Source organism: Dreissena polymorpha, chromosome 2 (assembly GCF_020536995.1).
Source record: "Dreissena polymorpha isolate Duluth1 chromosome 2, UMN_Dpol_1.0, whole genome shotgun sequence".
Taxonomy (NCBI): Eukaryota; Metazoa; Mollusca; class Bivalvia; order Myida; family Dreissenidae; genus Dreissena; species Dreissena polymorpha.
The window spans coordinates 14828936-14848857 of record NC_068356.1 but is presented as its reverse complement, the minus strand read 5'-3'; the positions used below and the strand labels follow the sequence as shown (position 1 = coordinate 14848857).

Sequence of the window (19922 nt, the reverse complement as noted above, 5' to 3'; positions counted from 1 at the left end):
GTTTACCTAGTAAAAGTAAGCTAACTGTTTGATCAGCATCCTCAAACATACACTATTCATTATAACATTTATGTAATTAACGTTTATTTTTTTCCACAGACCGAAGTGTTTTTCTTGCGAATTAACATGTTGCTGTTAGTTCTGAAAGATATACGAGAACGGTAGTCCTTTACTACAGGAATTAGACACACCAGATTCGTTGCAACACATTACCAACCAGAACCCAAAGTTTTGACCAATCGTCGATCAAAGGATTATGATAAAACCGCAATATGATACAATGAGTATAATAGAAATCATGAGTTCTATATTACATGGTTCGGTCTGATAAATTTCCAAATAACTACCAGACGTGCGTGCAGGGTTCGATAAAAGTTCAGTTTTCTATAAAGGGGGACGACTCCAATATTGACCGTGTACAGATGGACGATTTTTTTCATGCTTTGATTTTCATTAACAACGGAACTAAGACAGTATACACATACTATAGAAATAGTAAATGATAAACATCATAAAACCCTTTATCGATATTTACTACAAACATGACTGGTATAGCACGATGAGCGGATGTGTATTGTTTATTCGTTATTATCATGAGTCTTACTGAAGACAAGATGTTGCAAGCACAAAACTAAACAACTTGACATACGTGGAAGCTTTCTGCATACTTTGCCAATTTAGCGGTAAGTGCTCCCGTAATGCATTAACAACGTGTTACAGGATGGCGACCCCAGGTGATGACTTTGATCTCTACCATGGGCCAGTTGTTAAAACCCGTGTTAACAACTTCGCATTCATTGGAATAATTGTAGAGGGCAAGACTGCTTTTGCTGAGACGCGGTTTGTGTGAACTTTTTACACTGACAAGCAACTGTTGACAATTCAAACAGTTAAACACGTGTCCACGAGGTGTGGATCGACATCATCGTCTAAATCGACGGCATCTATCCCGTCATCACTACAATATAAACTAGTATATCGATCAAAAAACGTAGCGTATTCAACCGTTCGTGGGTTTAGACGATAGGAACATAAAGTTTCTCATTCGATAAAAGTGTAATTAATATTTTAATTGTAAGAAGCCGAGAGACTAAACGCTCTGCTAATCATCTGGTTATCCTGCCATTTATATTTTATGATGCAATGTCATGTCACAGTTCCTGTTCACATGTAAGTAATTCTGTCTGACCCGCCAGCAGGCCTTTCTCCATTCATTGCTCACCGTTCAAGACCCTTCCTCCCACCCTGCCTGTGATTCTGCTGGTTTCACTTTGATTGTTGACTTGTCTTGTGTCATCATAAGACGTTGATAATGAAGAAAACAGTTTCGTCTAGTGGTTGTGTATTTAATGAGACATATTTGATTGTTTTTCATGCATTTAAATGCGCTTCCTATGGACATATCATAGCAGTACCAGTTAACTGATATTGCTTTGCGATTGATTACTATTCGCACGCATTCCTACGACTTCAATGTCAATTTCGGCGCGCATTTGGTTCATGCAGTAGCGAGCATGTACGAAATAAGAGCTATATTTCACAAAGTATATTTGGCGTGGTCTTTCGTTTTATGTTTATGCACAGTTAAGGACTCTAGAAAACAAATTGTTCGTGAAAATTATTAATATTGTTCGTTTAACCTAATGCACGCAAATACTTAATACGACTTTCCCACCCGTTTGTATTATTCGTGTTTTGACATATTGCGATCGATTTTGTTAAATGCCCTTACGTCTGGCGATATATTACATCATAACATTTTTTACAAAAATTCAATCATTTGCACACTTTTCATTGCAAAATAATTATATCACAAGGTGTTTCATAGAACAAACATATGCGCATCGATTGTCACACACGATTAATTTGACGCGGATTTTGCAGCAAATGTATGCTATGCTGATGATAGGGTTATGAATTACCTTGGTAACAGGTTTGGAAATCATCAAAGAGCCTAAGAGCTGCCTCATTGACTCAGCATGCTGTTCGCTGTTGTAAACGTACATGTACTGTCATACTTTGGTTTATAAAAAAAGAACACTTCCTGTTTATGAGTTAGTTCGTAGTAAATATGAGCAGAGCCGCGTTCTGAGAAAACTAGGCATAATGCATAGTGTCGTCCCAGATTAGCATGTGCAGTCCGCACAAGCTAATCTGGGACGACACTTTCCGCTTTTATGCTTTTTTTCGTTCAAAGGAAGTCCCTTCTTACCGAAAATCTTGTTTGGCGGAGAGTGTCGTCCCTGATAAGCCTGTGCGGACTGCACAGGCTAACCTGGGACGACACTTTACGCACATGTATTAAGCCCGGTTTTCTCAGAACGCGACTCATATGTTTTAATCAGATATCGTATTGGAAGAGAACCTGTTTGTAACAATCCTGATGAGTTTTACTGCCGAACAACTGCAAACGAAATCTTTTATCAACTGTTGCTATCAGTCGTTTTCAAACAGTGTACCAATTCTGAACGCATTAACAGCTTCAATGTAGCCACGATCAATTAACCCTGATACAGCGTATATTTTGAGGCTATTAACACAACCAAAGAAACAATTACTTAGCACATTCTGTAAAGAAATGAATGAATATTTGTGGTAAAATAACTTGATTTTTGTCCCAGTAGTGAGATAAATACCCCGGACACTGAATGGAGTAATATGCAGAAAAATTCCACGATACACATTTTGACTTCGAACAAAGATTGTTGAGAACCATGTTGCGATAGAAAACATTTGGTCTTTCTAACACAACAAATACAACACATCCGTAAGTTTGAGTTTCAGAAACTTGTGTATCAGCCAATGAAAGTCTGTTGCAACGATAACAAGCAATTTTGTTGAATTGATATCCCCGCAAATTTCAAAATTTTGTGACAGACGGATGGACAACGCCAATTCTATAACACTCCGCCGTTGGCGGGGGAAAATAATATGGATGGACAACGCCAATTCTATAACACTGCGCCGTTGGCGGGGGAAAATAATATTAAAGTAAGTTGAAAAGGGGAACGCTTTTTGAATGTTTAATGCAGGATGATACAAAATCATAAGGAATAATGCATGCATGTTTAACTGTTGTAAAATGAAGGGTCACAGAACTTCATGAACAAATTTGTGTTTATTGACAGACTGACCGATGCCCATGGGGATTTAAAGATATCACATTTACTCTATATCAGGGGTTCAAAAACGCAAAACATCCACTGCAAGAATTTGCAAGGTAACGCAATATTGTGTAGAAATGTACGCAACATCGCATCAATGCATAACAGGGGTAATAAATAACAAACACGTGAATCAAAGTCATACTGTACATGAAAATAAGTCACATTTTCGTTATCTATATAACGCACATACAAGTCACGCAAAGAATAACGCTCTAACATACTTCAATTTAATCATACACCCGACATGCAATCAACCATTCAAAACAATTCCATTTAACGGTCAAAATTATACTTACAAATGAATTATATTTTTTTATACGAAATGGAACCTTGAACTTACTTGATTATATATGAACAAACCCAAACCGCTGTTCTAAAATCTGATTTCTGACGTAATTCATATTAAACAAAGTTAACAAGTGTAATACATGATTTTTTTTTCACAAAATAATAGCCACATTGAAACCCTCACAAAACTTACAATATTTTATTTAACTGATGCGGCTGAAGTGAAGCATTTTAACCTTAATAAGCATAGGAAACAATAACCATATCTGACACATTAACATGGAAAACATGCTCTTTCTGGTTTTTACAGTGTGTTTAGTTACATAAAACAACAGAAGAGTTTTGTTATACATGCACAACAGCAATAATTTAATTTACATTCAACAAAATGTATAATAAAATAAAACATAAAGAAGTTAATGCATAATTTGTGACAACTCATAACCAAAAGTTCTAAAGAAAAATACAGATGAGATTGATTTGCAGCAATTCATGCACTTAGTTTAATTGATGTTTAAACAATACAAGCATTTATTAATCATGATAACAAAACACTCCATTAATTGCAAAAACATATCACGAGTACAATATATCATCAAAAAATGGCAAATGTAACTGCAGTAACAATTTTGACAAATGAAGATCAATGATAATGGGACGAAAACAAAATAAGACAAACACCCGTTGATGCAGCAATGCTAATTTCTTAAACATGGTGAAGTTCAAAGTAAAGGTCAGGTTATGTGGGTGAGTAGGGAGTAGTCATATGTAACCACTGTGTTAAGTATCAATCAGTTGTATCAAGCAGCATTGATTCCAGACCAAACAGAACAATTTACTTAAAATATCACATAAGGATAAATTGAATTATGTCCAAATGATGTTATGTCAAAATGAGATCAAGGTCAAGGTTAACATGAAGTTTGATGATAAAGGGGGATTGGGGACAGTCATAGGCAGCAACCTATCAAAGTGAATTGGTGGATTTGCTGTTTCACGACATGTACAAATCTAGTTAACCAAGAAATAGCCTACTTGAATTAGTCGAGTCTGAACTAGGTCAAGGTCAAAGTGTAGTAAGGTTACATGGGTGGATGGGGAGCTGTCATTAGCAACAACTGTAGAAACTAATTTATTAACAAGATGTAGAAATCTTTGTTTGCTTAACCCTTTAAGCGCTGGAACCGGATTTTGAAGGCCTTTGTAAACAGTTTGGATCCAGATGAGACGCCACAGAACGTGGCGTCTCATCAGGATCCAAACTGTTTGCTATTCTGATGGTATTCTTTGAAAAAAAGCGAAGAAAATGCTTATTTTATAAATTCAGCAGACGACATTTTAGCAGACAACAAATTTCCCAGCATGCAAAGTGTTAAGACTAAATGGTAAAGGCTAATCTGACTAGCACAAAGGGATAGACGGACAAGAACATTGCTGTAAACAATAGGAAGCAATATGATACAAACAGAAACAAGAGCGCCTGAAAGGCCCAAAGTCGCTCACCTGAGATTCAAAGGAACTGACCTGTTCTGTGCAGCCCAAGATGTCATTAGAACAAAATGTTCTTACCAACTTTCATGACTAGTGAACACCCTGGCAGCCACGTTTTTTAACAGTCCATATAAGGAAAAATGCCCCGTCCACTGGTGGCCATGATTTTCAAGCAACTGGAACCATTTTGGAACTTGTCCAAAATATCATTGGGACAAATCCTCGACACAAGTTTCATGATGAGTATACAATAAATACGGCTTCTAAAGTGTTAACAAGGTTTAACTATAGCTATATAAGGAAAAATGCCACGCCATCTTGGCAGCCATGTTTTTCCACCAACCGGAACCATTTATGAACTCATCCAAGATATCATTGGGACAAATCATCTCACCAAGTTTCATGATGATCGGACAATAAATGTGGCCTCTAGAGTGTTAACAAGGTTTTACAAAAGCATGATATATAGCCATATTAGGAAAAATGCCCCACCCCCTGGTGGCCATGTTTTTAATCAACCGAAACCATTTTTGACTCATCCAAGATATCATTAGGACAAATCGTCTGACCAAGTTTCATGAAGATCGGAAAATAAATGTGGCCTCTAGAGTGTTAACAAGATTTTACTATAGCCATATAAGGAAAAATGCCCCACCCCTGGCGACCATGTTTTTCAACCAATCAACATCATTTTTTAATTTGTCCAAGATATTATTGGGATGAATCTTCTGACCAAGTTTCGTGAAAATCGGACAATAAATGAGGCCTCTATAGTGTTAATAAGATTTTATTAAAGCCATATAAGGAAAAATGCCCCGCCCCTTGGCAGCCATGTTTTTAAAGCAAACGTAACCCTTTTTAACTCATCCAAGATATCATTGAGACCAATCTTCTGACCAAATTTCATGAAGATTGGACAATAAATGTGGCCTCTAGAGTGTTCACAAGGTTTTACTATAGCCATTTAAGGAAAAATGCCCCGCCCCTTGGCAGCCATATTTTTCAAGCAAACGTAACCATTTTCAAACTCATCCAAGATAACATACAGACCAATCTTCTGACCAAATCTCATGAAGATTGGACAATAAATGTGGCCTCTAGAGTGTTAACAAGGTTTTACTATAGCCATATAAGGAAAACTGCCCCTCCCCCTGGCGGCCTTTTTTTTCCACCGATCTGGACCATTTTCGAACTTGTCAAATATTAATGAAACCAATGTTTTGACTAAGTTTCATGATGATTGGGCAAAAATTGTGACTTCTAGAGTGTTCACAAGTTTTTCTCTATAGCCATATAAGGAATACTGCCCCGCCCCCTGGCAGCCATGTTTTTTCAACGGACCGGAACCAAATTTTGAACTAAACCAACATATCATTAAGACAAACATTTTGACAAAATTACATGAAGATTGGGCATCAAATGTGACTTCTACATTGTTCACAAGGTTTTTCTTTTATTTGACCTAGTGACCTAGTTTTTGACCCAGCATGACCCAGTTTCAAACTCAGTTGAGGTATCAATGGGACAAATGTTCTGACCAAATTTCATAAAGATCAGACAATAAATGTGGCCTCTAGTGTTCACAAGGCAAAATGTTGACGGCGCACGACAGACAAAAGGCGATCACAAAAGCTCACCATGAGCATGTTGTGCTCAGGTGAGCTAAAAACTCCATGACAACAATTACAGCCAACATAAAAATAAATTAATGGCTTGAAAAATACTACAAATCAATTACTACATGTCTCTACCTGATAAAGGGGATAGAAATAAATGTGTTTCTAAACATAAATATATACTTAAATATGGATATAAAGTAACAAAGCTTAATTCCATACATTTTATTTGTTTTAGCCCAACAATCAGTGACTTACTGGAAAAAATAACAAGTTGTTGGTTTAATTGTCCATTTCACTGAAAACAACACACTTGAGGCTTTTTAAACACCTATTTGCATCACAATGTCACTTCTGATATTTTGAAAATGGCAAAATGCAATATTACCAAGAGTCCATAATTTTGTGAAATGAGTGTAGTGACCCATACTTGACACAGAATTATAAGGCCTTAAATAATTAATGTAAATGTGGTAGTGAAAATCTAAGCCTATATTAGAATAAAACTTTGAAGCAAAAAACTTTCAATACACCAGTTTAATATAAATAGAACAAAAAATGAAAAAGGAAAAAAGTTAACATCACCCGGTTTAAAATTATAAAAATATAAACATGATTGAAAAACTGTAGTCAATAAAATCTTTTTTTTTTAAATTTTTACCTGCTCTGAACTTGATATGATGAAAGATCTAAGAACACGTTAGCTTATAAAAAATCATGGTATTCCTTATAGATCACAAACAAACGCTGTTTTTTTTTTTCATTTCAACATTACCTCAGTACACTTTTAATGCAGCAATTCTTCAATATAATATATTACAACAGCAAATGCATTCTATTTATATGTTATGAGATGTAATTGAGCATCTACTTCAAGAAAACATTCATTTTGGGATTAAAGAAAAGAGATTAATCTAAGCGATAATTAAGAATGTGCAATAACTCTTCTTTTACTACCTATTAATGTCTTTAATTACCGACATAAAAAGCAAGGATCAAAGTGCTGCACTCAGCAAAAAAAACTGTTTACTATAAAAAATGGCAAGGTTTGAATTACCGTAAATATTGCTTCATGAGTCCCCCAGTAGGCATCTAAATACATAAGCTTCCCTTAATTTAACTGAAATTATTAATGGCAACTTGAACCAACTGATCTTGTTATTTTAGAGTAATAAACTCAGCAAAACTTAAATGGTTTTACTTGATATAAATTTTCAGTTCTGATGAACACTAACTAATGGTGGCAAATTTCAAGAAATTTATCCATGGCATTTTCTAAATATGATTCATGTTCCAAAGAGCCTTGGTTTCAGAAAGCATTATTTTTTTCGTTGTTAACATTCACTTATGAGCCTTGCACTGTGAAAAAGGGGTTAAATGCATGTGCGTAAATTGTCTTCCCAGATTAGCCTGTGCAGTCCGTTTTTTATATTTTTTGTTTAAAGAAAGTCACTTCTTAGCAAAACTCTTTTTAAAGCGGAGAGTGTCATCCCTGATTAGCCTGTGCGGACTGCGCATGCTTATCTGGAATAACACTTAACGCTCATGCATTAACCATCTTTTTCACAGAGAAAGGCTCATATTATATACATTTTTTTCTTATTATATTTTTTTTTAGAGTATTGCAAAATACAGTAAAATGCTGACTTAATTTATAACATTATCAGAAGAAATCCAGTTAATAAAATTTCAGACATGAAAGAATTTCATAGGTATGCATTTGAACCTTTCAATGCATGGAAGATGATGCACATAAAGGTGAAATATGGTTAGTTCGTAAATATCTAATCTGATAATTCTTGTAATTAACGCTGATATTCACAAACCATAAATTTTATTTCATTCTAATTGCAACAAACCAACTTAAATGTTTGATTAAATATGCGATTACCATAAGATTACAAAAAGTTGCTTTTAATTCAGAATTAATATATGTTATACTTCTGTGTCATAGCAATTTATGAAAAAAGCATGGTTTTAATAGCCCAACAAAGCTATATTTTATTCCCCATGAAAATCATATGACATCTGATGTGAACGATCTCAATTTGAAATTTATTTGTATCTTGGTCTGTCAGAGAAATTGACAATAAGTTAAAGCCATCACATATGACTATGCATATTCATTTCAAAGAGATTTTAACATGTGAACAAAATTTGTGGTGCATTTTTTATTACAACTGACATAATATGAGTGAATGTTTGTTGTTGTAAGGTCAGTCTTGATGCACTAATAACACCTAGAACACCTCACAAAGCTCAAGGGAGACAAAAAGTTCAATTATTGTTTTCAGAATATTGCATGTAATTAAAAACTCTGCTTTCTACACAAATTGGAAGCATAACTTGGTATTTGGACACTTCTTTCTTATACATCTGCAAGTTTTTCCCAAATAACATTTTGTTTAAACAAAGTCTACAGCATTTGATCTGACCTCTTCAATTGCCAAAATTAATAAAATTACGTAAAACTTTTATAAGGTTACACCAATTCTGTTTTTTCGTATCTCATAGCAAAGTAAAGCTCTGACTGCAAATTTATACAAAATCAAACTGCTTACAAATATTATTGCATGGATTTCGACCCTTATGCACATCTTGAAAAAATTAAGTTATGGATCACAAAATTGCAAGAGAAACTCTCAGTCAATTCATTAAAAATGAACATGCCCCAAAGCAAGCAAGATTATAATTATGATATGTAATTTATTACCATTACAAACTGGATAATTGATGAGTTGATCAAGTTGTAAACAAAATGCCCCATCTATCATTAATGATTCTTTTTTCAAATTATGCATGAAGCATTTATATGAAGTGTATTGCAATGTCAGTGAACATTATTTGCATTGTTATGCCTTACACAATGCTGATTTGTATATTTCCTCAAGGTGAAACACAAGATAAATGAGGTAAACAAGTCCTACAAATGAACAAGAGGGCCTGAAAGTCCCAAAGTCGCTCACCTGAGATAACAAGATATTATTGGGACAAATCTTCTGACTAAGTTTCTCAAAGATCGGAAAATAAATGTGGCCTCTAGAGTGTTAACAAGGTTTTACTATAGCCATATAAGGAAAAATGCCCCAATCCCTGGCAGCCATGTTTTTCAACCAACGGGCATCATTTTTTAAACTCGTCCAAGATATTATCGGGATGAATCTTCTGACCAAGTTTCATGAAGATCGGACAGTAAATGTGGCCTCTAGAGTGTTAACAAGATTTTACTATAGCCATATAAGGAAACATGCCCCGCCCCTTAGAAGCCATTTTTTTCAAGCAAACAATGATTTTCGAACTCATCCAAGATATCATTGAAACCAATCTTCTGACCAAATTTCATGAAGATTGGACGATAAATGTGGCCTCTAGAGTGTTAACAAGGTTTTACTATAGCCATATATAGCCATATAACGAAAAATGCCCCGCCCATGGTGGCCATGTTTTTAAAGCAACCAAAACCATTTTCGAACTCATCTAAGATATCATTAAGACAAATCTTCTGACCATATTTCATCAAGATTGGACAATAAATGTGGCCTCTAGAGTGTTCACAAGGTTTTACTATATAAAGCCCTAAAAGGAAAAATGCCCCGCCCCCTGGCGGCCATGTTTTTAAACCAACCGGCATCATTTCGAACTAGTCCAAGATATTATTGGGATGAATCTTCTGACCAAGTTTCATGAAGATTGGACAATAAATGTGGCCTGTAGAGTGATAACAAAATTTTACTATAGCCATATATAGCCATATTAGGAAAAATGCCCCACCCCTTGGCAGCCATGTTTTTCAAGCAAAGGTTACTATTTTGAACTCATCCAAGATATCAGTGGGACAAATCTTCTGAGCAAGTTTCATGAAGATTGGAAAATAAATGTGGCCTCTTAGAGTGTTAACAAGGTTTTACTACAGCCATATAAGGAAAAATGCCCCGCGCCCTGGCGGCCATTTTTTTCAACCAACCGGCATCATTTTCGAACTCATCCAAGATAGTATTGGGATGAATATCTGACCAAGTTTCATGAAGATCAGACAATAAATGTGGCCTCTAGAGTGCTAACAAGATTTTACTGTATCCATATATAGCCATATACGGAAAAATGCCCCGCTCCTTGGCAGCCATGTCTTTCAAGCAAACGTAACCATTTTCGAACTCATCCAAGATATCATTGAAACCAATCTTCTGACCAAATTTTATGAAGATTGGACAATAAATGTGGCCTCTAGAGAGTTAACAAGGCAAATGTTGACGCAGCACAACGCACAAAAAGTGATCACAAAAGCTCACCATGAGCATGTTGTGCTCAGGTGAGCTTAAAAGAAAGTTGATGGATGCATATTGATTGATACAAAGGTTTCAATTATGATAATTCATGACCATACATTAAACAACTTGAAGCAAAGTGGTCACTGTGACCGAGACAGATATCTTAATTTGGAAATCATATTGAGTCATCCTTCCCAAAGCCTAGCCAACATCAGAGTTCCAGATAATTTTTTAAAATAAAGAGTATTTCACTCATGACTTTTTTAGCTGATGAGTAAAATACAAAATCAAAGACTTTTGCTGGCGTATTTAAAACACTCCCGCAAAAGTCTTTGATTTTGTATTATATTATATTGTTATACATGAACATGCAGAAAACATGTATTAATAATAAAGAACATCTACTCTTGTTAACATAAACATGCATTTTGAAATGGCTGATCAAATAATACGAATTGGGGCACTGTTGGTCCAACTGATAATTGCACAAAATGCGTATGCCAATTGTAGAAGCAGTGTTAATGTTACAACCCCTTATGACCTTGATCTTTGACATGTTGACCACAAAATGAATAGGAATCCTTCTTTCATCCAGAGTAACCAGCATAGCCTCTAAGATGACCAAATGCTAGATATTGTGCATAAACAAATTACAGGATAAAGCCCTTGTGACCTTGACATTTGACCTGATTACTTTAAACTTAAGGTCTTTTACTTCCAGAAAACAACTATACCAATTTGCATGAGCATTGGGTCAAATTGTACTCAAAATATACTGCACAGATGAATTTCTTGTTACAAACCACTATGACCTGTAACTTTTAAATGGTTACCTCAAAATCAATAGGCATCTTCCCTTTCAACTATACATAGTTATCACTATACAAATTTGCATGATAATAGATTATAGAACTTTCAAGATATTGTGTTGAAACAAACGTACTGTGACAAGCCATTGTGACCATGACCTTTTCCCTCACAATCAATAGCGGTCTTCCTTTCCTCCCGAGTAACAGTCTTAGCCAAAGGAAAATCTACCAGAATCCCAAAACATACGCTAAAATGAGAAACTATGACAGGAATATACAGTTTCATACACAAAAAATAACATAGATTTTTATCATCCCTGAACTTTACGTTTAGACTTTATCTAAATATTTTACAAATAATAATGATAACAAAATAGTGACAATAACTGTTTTACAATCAGTGTCTTTAATTGTATTCAGCTACTAACAATCAATTATATACACATGACAAATATTCAGTTTTACTATAGTTCTAGATTCACTGTATGTGCCGTAGTTTATTTCTAACACCGAGTTCAGAAAAATGACCACCATTTTGTGTGTTGTTTGTCATTTTTTGCTGTATCAATGTGTAACCAGCATGCAAGCATTGGACCCTGGTTCTCACTGCAAGCACTGGAGTTCAATATACAGAATCAAAGAAAGCTCCCAACCGCAAAGTTCCACATTTTTAGCAAAACTAATTGTTCAGATTATACTAGTTCCAAACGATCACTACCATACAGTGTCACATGATTGGGTTATGTTTCAAGGATCTCTATCACACGCTGTATGGATCACTACCATACAGTGTCACATGATTGGGTTATGTTTCAAGGATCTCTATCACACGCTGTATGGATTTGCCTCCAGCGGACTCAGTTCCACTCTGAAATAGACAAAGTTTCTGATGTTCCAACTTCTAGAGACACTAATCATGCAATTACTATTGATACACAAACAATTAGGTGAGATAGGGCAACATGTTATTATTATGCTATTATGTTGTCTCTGTTAAGGGCAACTTCACATTGAGATTTGACATTTTATGACTCCTAAATTGATTGCAGCTAAATATTATCCATACACACCAGAAACAACCAAATAATTTACTATAAATTTCATATTCACTCATAAAGATTTATTTAAGCAGTGAAAATGATTCAAAGTGTACAAGTCTGCGTAATAGATACTAACTATGGCCTGCAAAGCTCACTTACTGTCAGGTTCATGAACCCAAGGAATTTTTTCAACATGAAGATCATTCCGTCAAATTTGTTATCAGGAAGGCGACTTTTGATCGTGTCCTTGCATTCCTGGAATAAGCCACAGATTTTTCATACAGCTTATCATTCATATTAGATTATGACAATGTGTAAGAAACCATTTATATATTTGATTTGTATTATAATGCTTTTTTGTGCAATAAATGAAATCTTATTGGCTTAATGCTGGATTAGGGCATTTTTGGTTGCAAGTTTTACAGACGATAAAGGTAGTAACCTTGGGTTAGACCCCAGGATTTGATATAAAAGAAAAAAGGGAGGAGACTTTTTATCCCCACGCTTTTTGAAAAGCGTGGGGATATTGTGGTTATCTCCGCCGTCTGTCCGGTTGTCCGTCTGTCTGTCTGTACGTCCGTCCTGGCCACTATCTCCTCCTACACTATACGCACTAGAACCTTGAAACTTACACACATGGTAGCTATAAGCATATGTGCGACCCTGCACTATTTGGAATTTTGATCTGACCCCTGGGTCAAAAGTTATGGGGATTGGGGCGGGGCCGGGTCAGAGATTTTCACTCATTTGATTAGGTTATTTTACTATAATTTCTTCATTTCTACACCGATTGTCTTCAAATTGATACCGAACCTCTTTAATGACAATATGGTCAATCTCAACTATGCATGGCCCCATTACCAACCCTGGGGCGCCCCGCCCACATAGGCCACACCCACCCAAAATTGCAGTTTTACTATAATTTCTTCATTTCTACACCGATTCACTTCAAATTGATACTGAACCTTTGTTCTGTCAATACGGTCAATCTCAGCTATGCATGGCCCCATTATCAACCCTGGGGCACCCCGCCCACATAGGCCATGCCCACCCAAAATTGCCTTTTACTATAATTTCTTCATTTCTACACCGATTCACTTCAAATTGATACTGAACCTCTCTTATGACAATACGGTTAATCTCAACTATGCATGGCCCCATTACCAACCCTGGGGCGCCCCGCCCACATAGGCCACGCCCACCCAAAATTGCCTTTTACTATAATTTCTTCCTCTCTACACCGATTCACTTCAAATTGATATTGAACCTCTTTTATGACAATACAGTCAATCTCAACTATGCATGGCCCCATTACCAACCCTGGGGTGCCCCGCCCACATAGGCCACGCCCAACCAAAATTGCCTTTTACTATAATTTCTTCATTTCTACACCAATTTACTTCAAATTGATACTGAACCTCTCTTATGACAATACGGTCAATCTCAACTATGTATGGCCCCATTACCAACCCTGAAGCACCCCGCTCATATAGGCCACGCCCATCCAAAATTGCCTTTTACTATAATTTCTTCATTTCTACACCAATTCACTTTTAATTGACTGAACTTCTCTTTTGACAAAACGGTCAATCTTAACTATGCATAGCCCCATAACCAACCCTGGGGCGCCCCTGCGTCAAACATGCGGCGTGGTGATACGCGTTGGCCTCTGCCGCGCCACTTTTAGTTTCCTTTAAAAGCTTTTTTGTAACAAACCATTTTCTGACAAATATATCTAAAAAAAAAATTGATGACAACATTTAAAACAAGAGCACCGCCTTGCGGGTGCAGACCGCTCATCTATTTTCTTTTTAAAGGTGAAGGGACTCTCATTTTCAATCACAAATGAGGGAGGGGTGGAGTGAAGAGGGGTGCATTGTGTGGGGGCTGGGACATTTATTACATTATCTTCGAAAAAAAGGAAAAAAAAAAATCGGGGGGGGGGGGGGGGAGGGGGTGGGAGGGGGGGGGGTGGGGTGGGGGTATTCTTGGGTGCGATGGTTGGACGGTATTTCAAACATAAAATAATAAAAATAAATATTTGTGTTTTTTAACCGTCTCAAAAAAAAAATGGGGGTGTGAGGTGGGGGGGGGGGGGGTATAGTGTGAGGGTGTGGTGGTTATTTGTGAGATGATCTTACAAAAAAAAAAAAAAAAAAAAAAATTTAGGGGGGGGGGGGGGGGTAAAAGGGTGGGGGGAGGGGGGATGGGATGGGGATTCTTGGGTGCGATGGTTGGACGGTATTTCAAACATAAAATAATCAAAATAAATAGGTTTTTTTTAACCGTTTGAAAAAAAAAATTGGGGCGGGGGTGGGGTGGGGGGGGGGGGGTATAGTGTGAGGGTGTGGTGGTCATTTGTGAGATGATCTTAAAAAAAAAAAAAAAAAAAAAAAATAGGGGGGGGGGGGGGAATTCGGGGGGGGGGGGGGGGGGGGATTCCGGGTGGGGTGGCACGGGCGATGGTTTGGGGTGGCGTCTATTGTGGTATGTCAGGTAAGAGTAGTTTTGTCAAAGTATCAATCAAATCTAATCATAAATAAAGAATCTAATCATAAATAAAGAAGTTATGGCAATTTTAGCAAAATTTAATAATTTGACCTTGATAGTCAAGGTCATTCAAGGTCAAGGTAAAATTCAACTTGCCAGGTACAGTAACCTCATGTTAGCATGAAAGTATTTGAAGTTTGAAAGCAATAGCCTTGATACTTAAGAAGTAAAGTGGATCGAAACACAAAATTTAACCATGTATTCAAAGTTACTAAGTCAAAAAAGAGCCATAATTCCGTAAAAATGACATCCAGAGTTATGCAACTTGTCCTTTTACTGTACCCTTATGATAGTTTGCGAGTGTTCCAAGTATGAAAGCAATATCTATGATACTTTAGGGGACCAAAACACAAAACTTAACCAAACTTTCAATTTTCTAAGTATAAAGGGCCCATAATTCCGTCCAAATGCCAGTTAGAGTTACATAACTTTGCCTGCATCGTCCCCTTACGATAGTTAATAAGTGTTGCAAGTATGAGAGCAATAGCTTTGATACTGTAGGAATAAAGTGGACCTAAACACAAAACATAACCAAATTTTAAATTTTCAAAGTATAAAAAGGACACATAATTCTGTCAAAATGCCAGTCAGAGTTTACATTACTTTGCCTGCACAGTCCCCTTATGATAGTTAGTAAGTGTTGCAAGTATGAAAGCAATAGCTTTGATACTTAAGGAATAAAATGGACCTAAACACAAAACTTAACCAAAATTTTCAATTTTCTAAGTATAAAAAGGGCACATAATTCTGTCAAAATGCACGCCAGAGTTATCTAACTTTGCCTGCCCAGTCCCCTCATGATAGTAAGTAAGTGTACCAAGTTTGAATGCAATAGCATTGATACTTTCTGAAAAAAGTGGACCTAAACGCAAAACTTAACCAAAATTTTCAATTTTCTAAGTATAAAAAGGGCACATAATTCAGTCAAAATGCACGACAGAGTTATCTAACTTTGCCTGCCCAGTCCCCTCATGATAGTAAGTAAGTGTACCAAGTTTGAATGCAATAGCATTGATACTTTCTGAGAAAAGTGGACCTAAACGCAAAACTTAACCGGACGCCGACGCCGACGCCAAGGTGATGACAATAGCTCATAATTTTTTTTCAAAAAATAGATGAGCTAATTAACACAGTTTATAGCATTTGCAAGCACTAAAACTGGTGATATACCATTATTTTTTCCTTTTTAACCCAAATTTAAATCAGCTTCGTGTAAAGCATGCTATATAAAATCAATTCAAAGATAAAATTTGAATGCGAAGCAATCCTTGACCCTTCTCGTGTGATGTAAACAATGCTGCTGCAACGAGAGTTTTAAGCATGCAGGTTTTATCAGCCTTGTTAATTACTCTCTTCCAGTTGGGTTTATATCAAGACCACTGTCTTCCAGTTGGGTTTATATCAAAGCCATTCTCTTCCAGTTGGGTTTATGTCAAGGCCACTCTCATCCAGTTGGGTTTATATCAAGACCAATATCTTCCAGTTGGGTTCATTTCAAGGCCACTCTCTTCCACTTGGGTTTATATACTCTATAAGTTTGGTTTATATCAAGACCAATATCTACCAGTTGGGTTCATTTCAAAGCCACTCTCTTCCAGTTGGGTTTATATCAAGGCCACTTTCTATAAGTCTTGTTTATATCAAGGCCACTCTCTTCAAGTTTGGTTTATATCAAGGACACTGATTCCTACTAAGCTGGTCAAGTCAGTTGAGCTTAACCTGTACTATTAGTAGCATTTACATCACAGCATTTTATTACATCCCCCCATCTCCACCAGTTGAGCAGATAAACCCAGCCCACTTGGATGGCAGTTGGTACAACTGCACGCTGGGGTTTAATGTTTCAGTGCAAGTGACAAATTGGTAGGTCAGGGTAAGTGGGACTAAAAACATAGGACCCTGTTTGTTGTGATGCATTTTATTTCCATGGATTTACTACTTAAATTAATTTGTGCAGTTATTTAGCCAAGAGGATCATACATCATGCAGTTTTGTACCTGATTATCCTGAATGAGGCAGCCCACTAGCAGGGCTACATACGCTGCTACAATACTGTTCTCCATGTGCTTGCCTGCCTTGTGAAGGGCTGCAATGATACAACACAATCACATACTGTGAAACCATTATTATTCGTCAGACATTAATTTTCGTCTTTTTCGTCCTTCGACTGATGGATGAATTCAAGATCTTAACGAACAAGCATGTCCCATATTTGAAACAAAGACTGAATTACCGTAGGAATGAGGCATTTAAATCCAGGGTAATCCACGCATATACACAGGGCTCGAAATAAACACTCGCAAAATGCGAGGAAATAAGATTGCAAGGTAAGTTATAAGCCACTAGTATTTTTTGCAAGTAAAGAAATAGTGGAAAAAAAACGAGTTATATTGCTAAATGCGTTCGACGGCGTGAACGCTAAACCGTAGGTCAATTTTTTGAACGTCTGAATACCCATATGCGGAAGCGCGCACCTTGTTTGTTGACTGGTATACTTATAGTACAGATACCCGTATGGTATTGATACAAAGAACATGAAACAGTCGACTATTCACACTCAAGTTAAATCCGGTTTTGACACAAAGGGGTGTACATTATACAGTGTACTGACAACTGACATTTCCTGTAAAACGCAAATGCAATAAGGCTTGGTCGAATGCTTGACTTTGTTTAGGTATAATAGTGTTGATTAGCGCTAATTGTTAACAACTTTATTACACATTGTGTGTATTGTGTTTTTCGGGGTGTTGCAGATTATACAGTCAACACGCGGCGAATCCGGATTAAAGACAATACTATTAAACGCAATTAAAATATGACGATGTGTGATCAACACCTGACTGAAATATATTCTGCGCTTTGATTACAAATTAATAAAGAACATATTGATTTGTGTTTGGTTGTCCGTGATTGTAATGGAAAATGACTAATTGGCAATTGGCTTCGTTGTTTAAAACACTCGTTAATGGTTATTCAGTCCCACTTATCCGCTAATCATAACAAAGAACGTGTCAATGACATTAAATAATAAGGGACAGTTACTATCAACTGAAATAACAGACTTGTTAATTGGCATATGCCAAACAAGGCCCACCTCCTGCAAGTGACTACCAAGTGTCACCCCTCTTTCCCCAGCACGATTTTTTTCGCAACCGCGTATTACATGTTTTACAAACATTACAAAAAATTTGGACGCTTTTTTTTTCTAAACCAGAAATGGACGAATTTAAGTGCTGACGAAATAGTCATTTTTTTTATAAAAAGGACGGAATTCTGTGCTGACGAAAATAAATGGTTTCACAGTAGATACAACAAGTAAGAACAAAAACTGTAATATAGAAACTCATCAAGAAATGCAAATCAAAACAGACAAACTGATAAAATGTGTAATAATCTTTGTATTTTTTAACATTTTTCTTGTAATTTTCAGAAAATATATTAAGATAATGATTTAAAAAATTAATTATTATAATTCCTTTAAATGTGTATGAAAATGCTTCTTCAATTACAAATTGATTATAAATAAGGTCTATATTCATTTGTATAGTGCCTAGAGGGAAAAACAATGACTTGACAATGTTACTAATATGTTCATGATAGACAGTGTAAATGTTTGATCACAATGCTAAAATAAAAAGTATGACAGTAGTGAATATTACATTTCTTCTGTATATACCATTTTTTAAGCATACCACACCCTTGTAAAACAAAGCCAGCCCATTATAAGCCCACCTTTAGTAAATGTTTCCTCATCTTCTAGATCCTTTTCCTTATTGTCGTCTCCAGGTCGTCCCGGCTTACGAGCTGAGCTCTTCTTGGCCGAGTCAACGATCCACTCCATGCCGGAGTCTGACTCGCGCCACTCCCCGCTCTTGTTGGGTGAGGTCTCAGGCGTCTTGGGCTCGTCAGCCTCCTCAAGGTTCTGGGCAGCTTCCTCCCGCTTCTTGAACACCTGGGGTTGTGTTGAGTATATATGAGCCTTACTCTGAGCAATGGGAGTCTAATACATGTGCGTACAGTGTCGTTGATGGGAGTCTAATGCATGTGCGTACAGTGTCGTTGATGGGAGTCTAATGCATGTGTGTACAGTGTCGTTGATGTGAGTCTAATGCATGTGCGTACAGTGTCATTGATGGCAGTCTAATGCATGTGCGTACAGTGTCGTTGATGGGAGTCTAATGCATGTGTGTACAGTGTCGTTGATGGGAGTCTAATGCATGTGCATACAGTGTCATTGATGGCAGTCTAATGCATGTGCGTACAGTGTCGTTGATGGGAGTCTAATGCATGTGCGTACAGTGTCGTTGATGGGAGTCTAATGCATGTGCGTACAGTGTCGTTGATGGGAGTCTAATGCATGTGCGTACAGTGTCATTGATGGGAGTCTAATGAATGTGCGTACAGTGTCATTGATGGGAGTCTAATGAATGTGCGTACAGTGTCATTGATGGCAGTCTAATGCATGTGCGTACAGTGTCATTGATGGCAGTCTAATGCATTGGCGTACAGTGTCGTTGATGGGAGTCTAATGCGTGTGCGTACAGTGTCGTTGATGGGAGTCTAATGCATGTGCGTACAGTGTCGTTGATGGGAGTCTAATGCATGTGCGTACAGTGTCATTGATGGGAGTCTAATGAATGTGCGTACAGTGTCATTGATGGCAGTCTAATGCATGTGCGTACAGTGTCGTTGA

At 36.8% G+C, this 19922-nt stretch overlaps 1 protein-coding gene across 2 annotated transcripts in view; it reads right to left on the bottom strand.

Moving 5' to 3' along the window:
• Nucleotides 1-3297: 3297 nt before the first annotated feature.
• Nucleotides 3298-19922, bottom strand: part of LOC127865960 (wings apart-like protein homolog) — a 59750-nt gene continuing 43125 nt past the window's right edge. For both annotated transcript variants that reach the window (XM_052406119.1, XM_052406118.1), the window contains 4 exons: nucleotides 18962-19181; nucleotides 17227-17315; nucleotides 12839-12934; nucleotides 3298-12507 (listed from right to left, as the gene is read on the bottom strand). In XM_052406119.1, coding sequence (XP_052262079.1) covers nucleotides 12445-12507; nucleotides 12839-12934; nucleotides 17227-17315; nucleotides 18962-19181 — 468 coding nt within the window. In that variant the 3' untranslated portion in view covers nucleotides 3298-12444. The remainder of the gene's footprint in view (nucleotides 12508-12838; nucleotides 12935-17226; nucleotides 17316-18961; nucleotides 19182-19922) is intronic.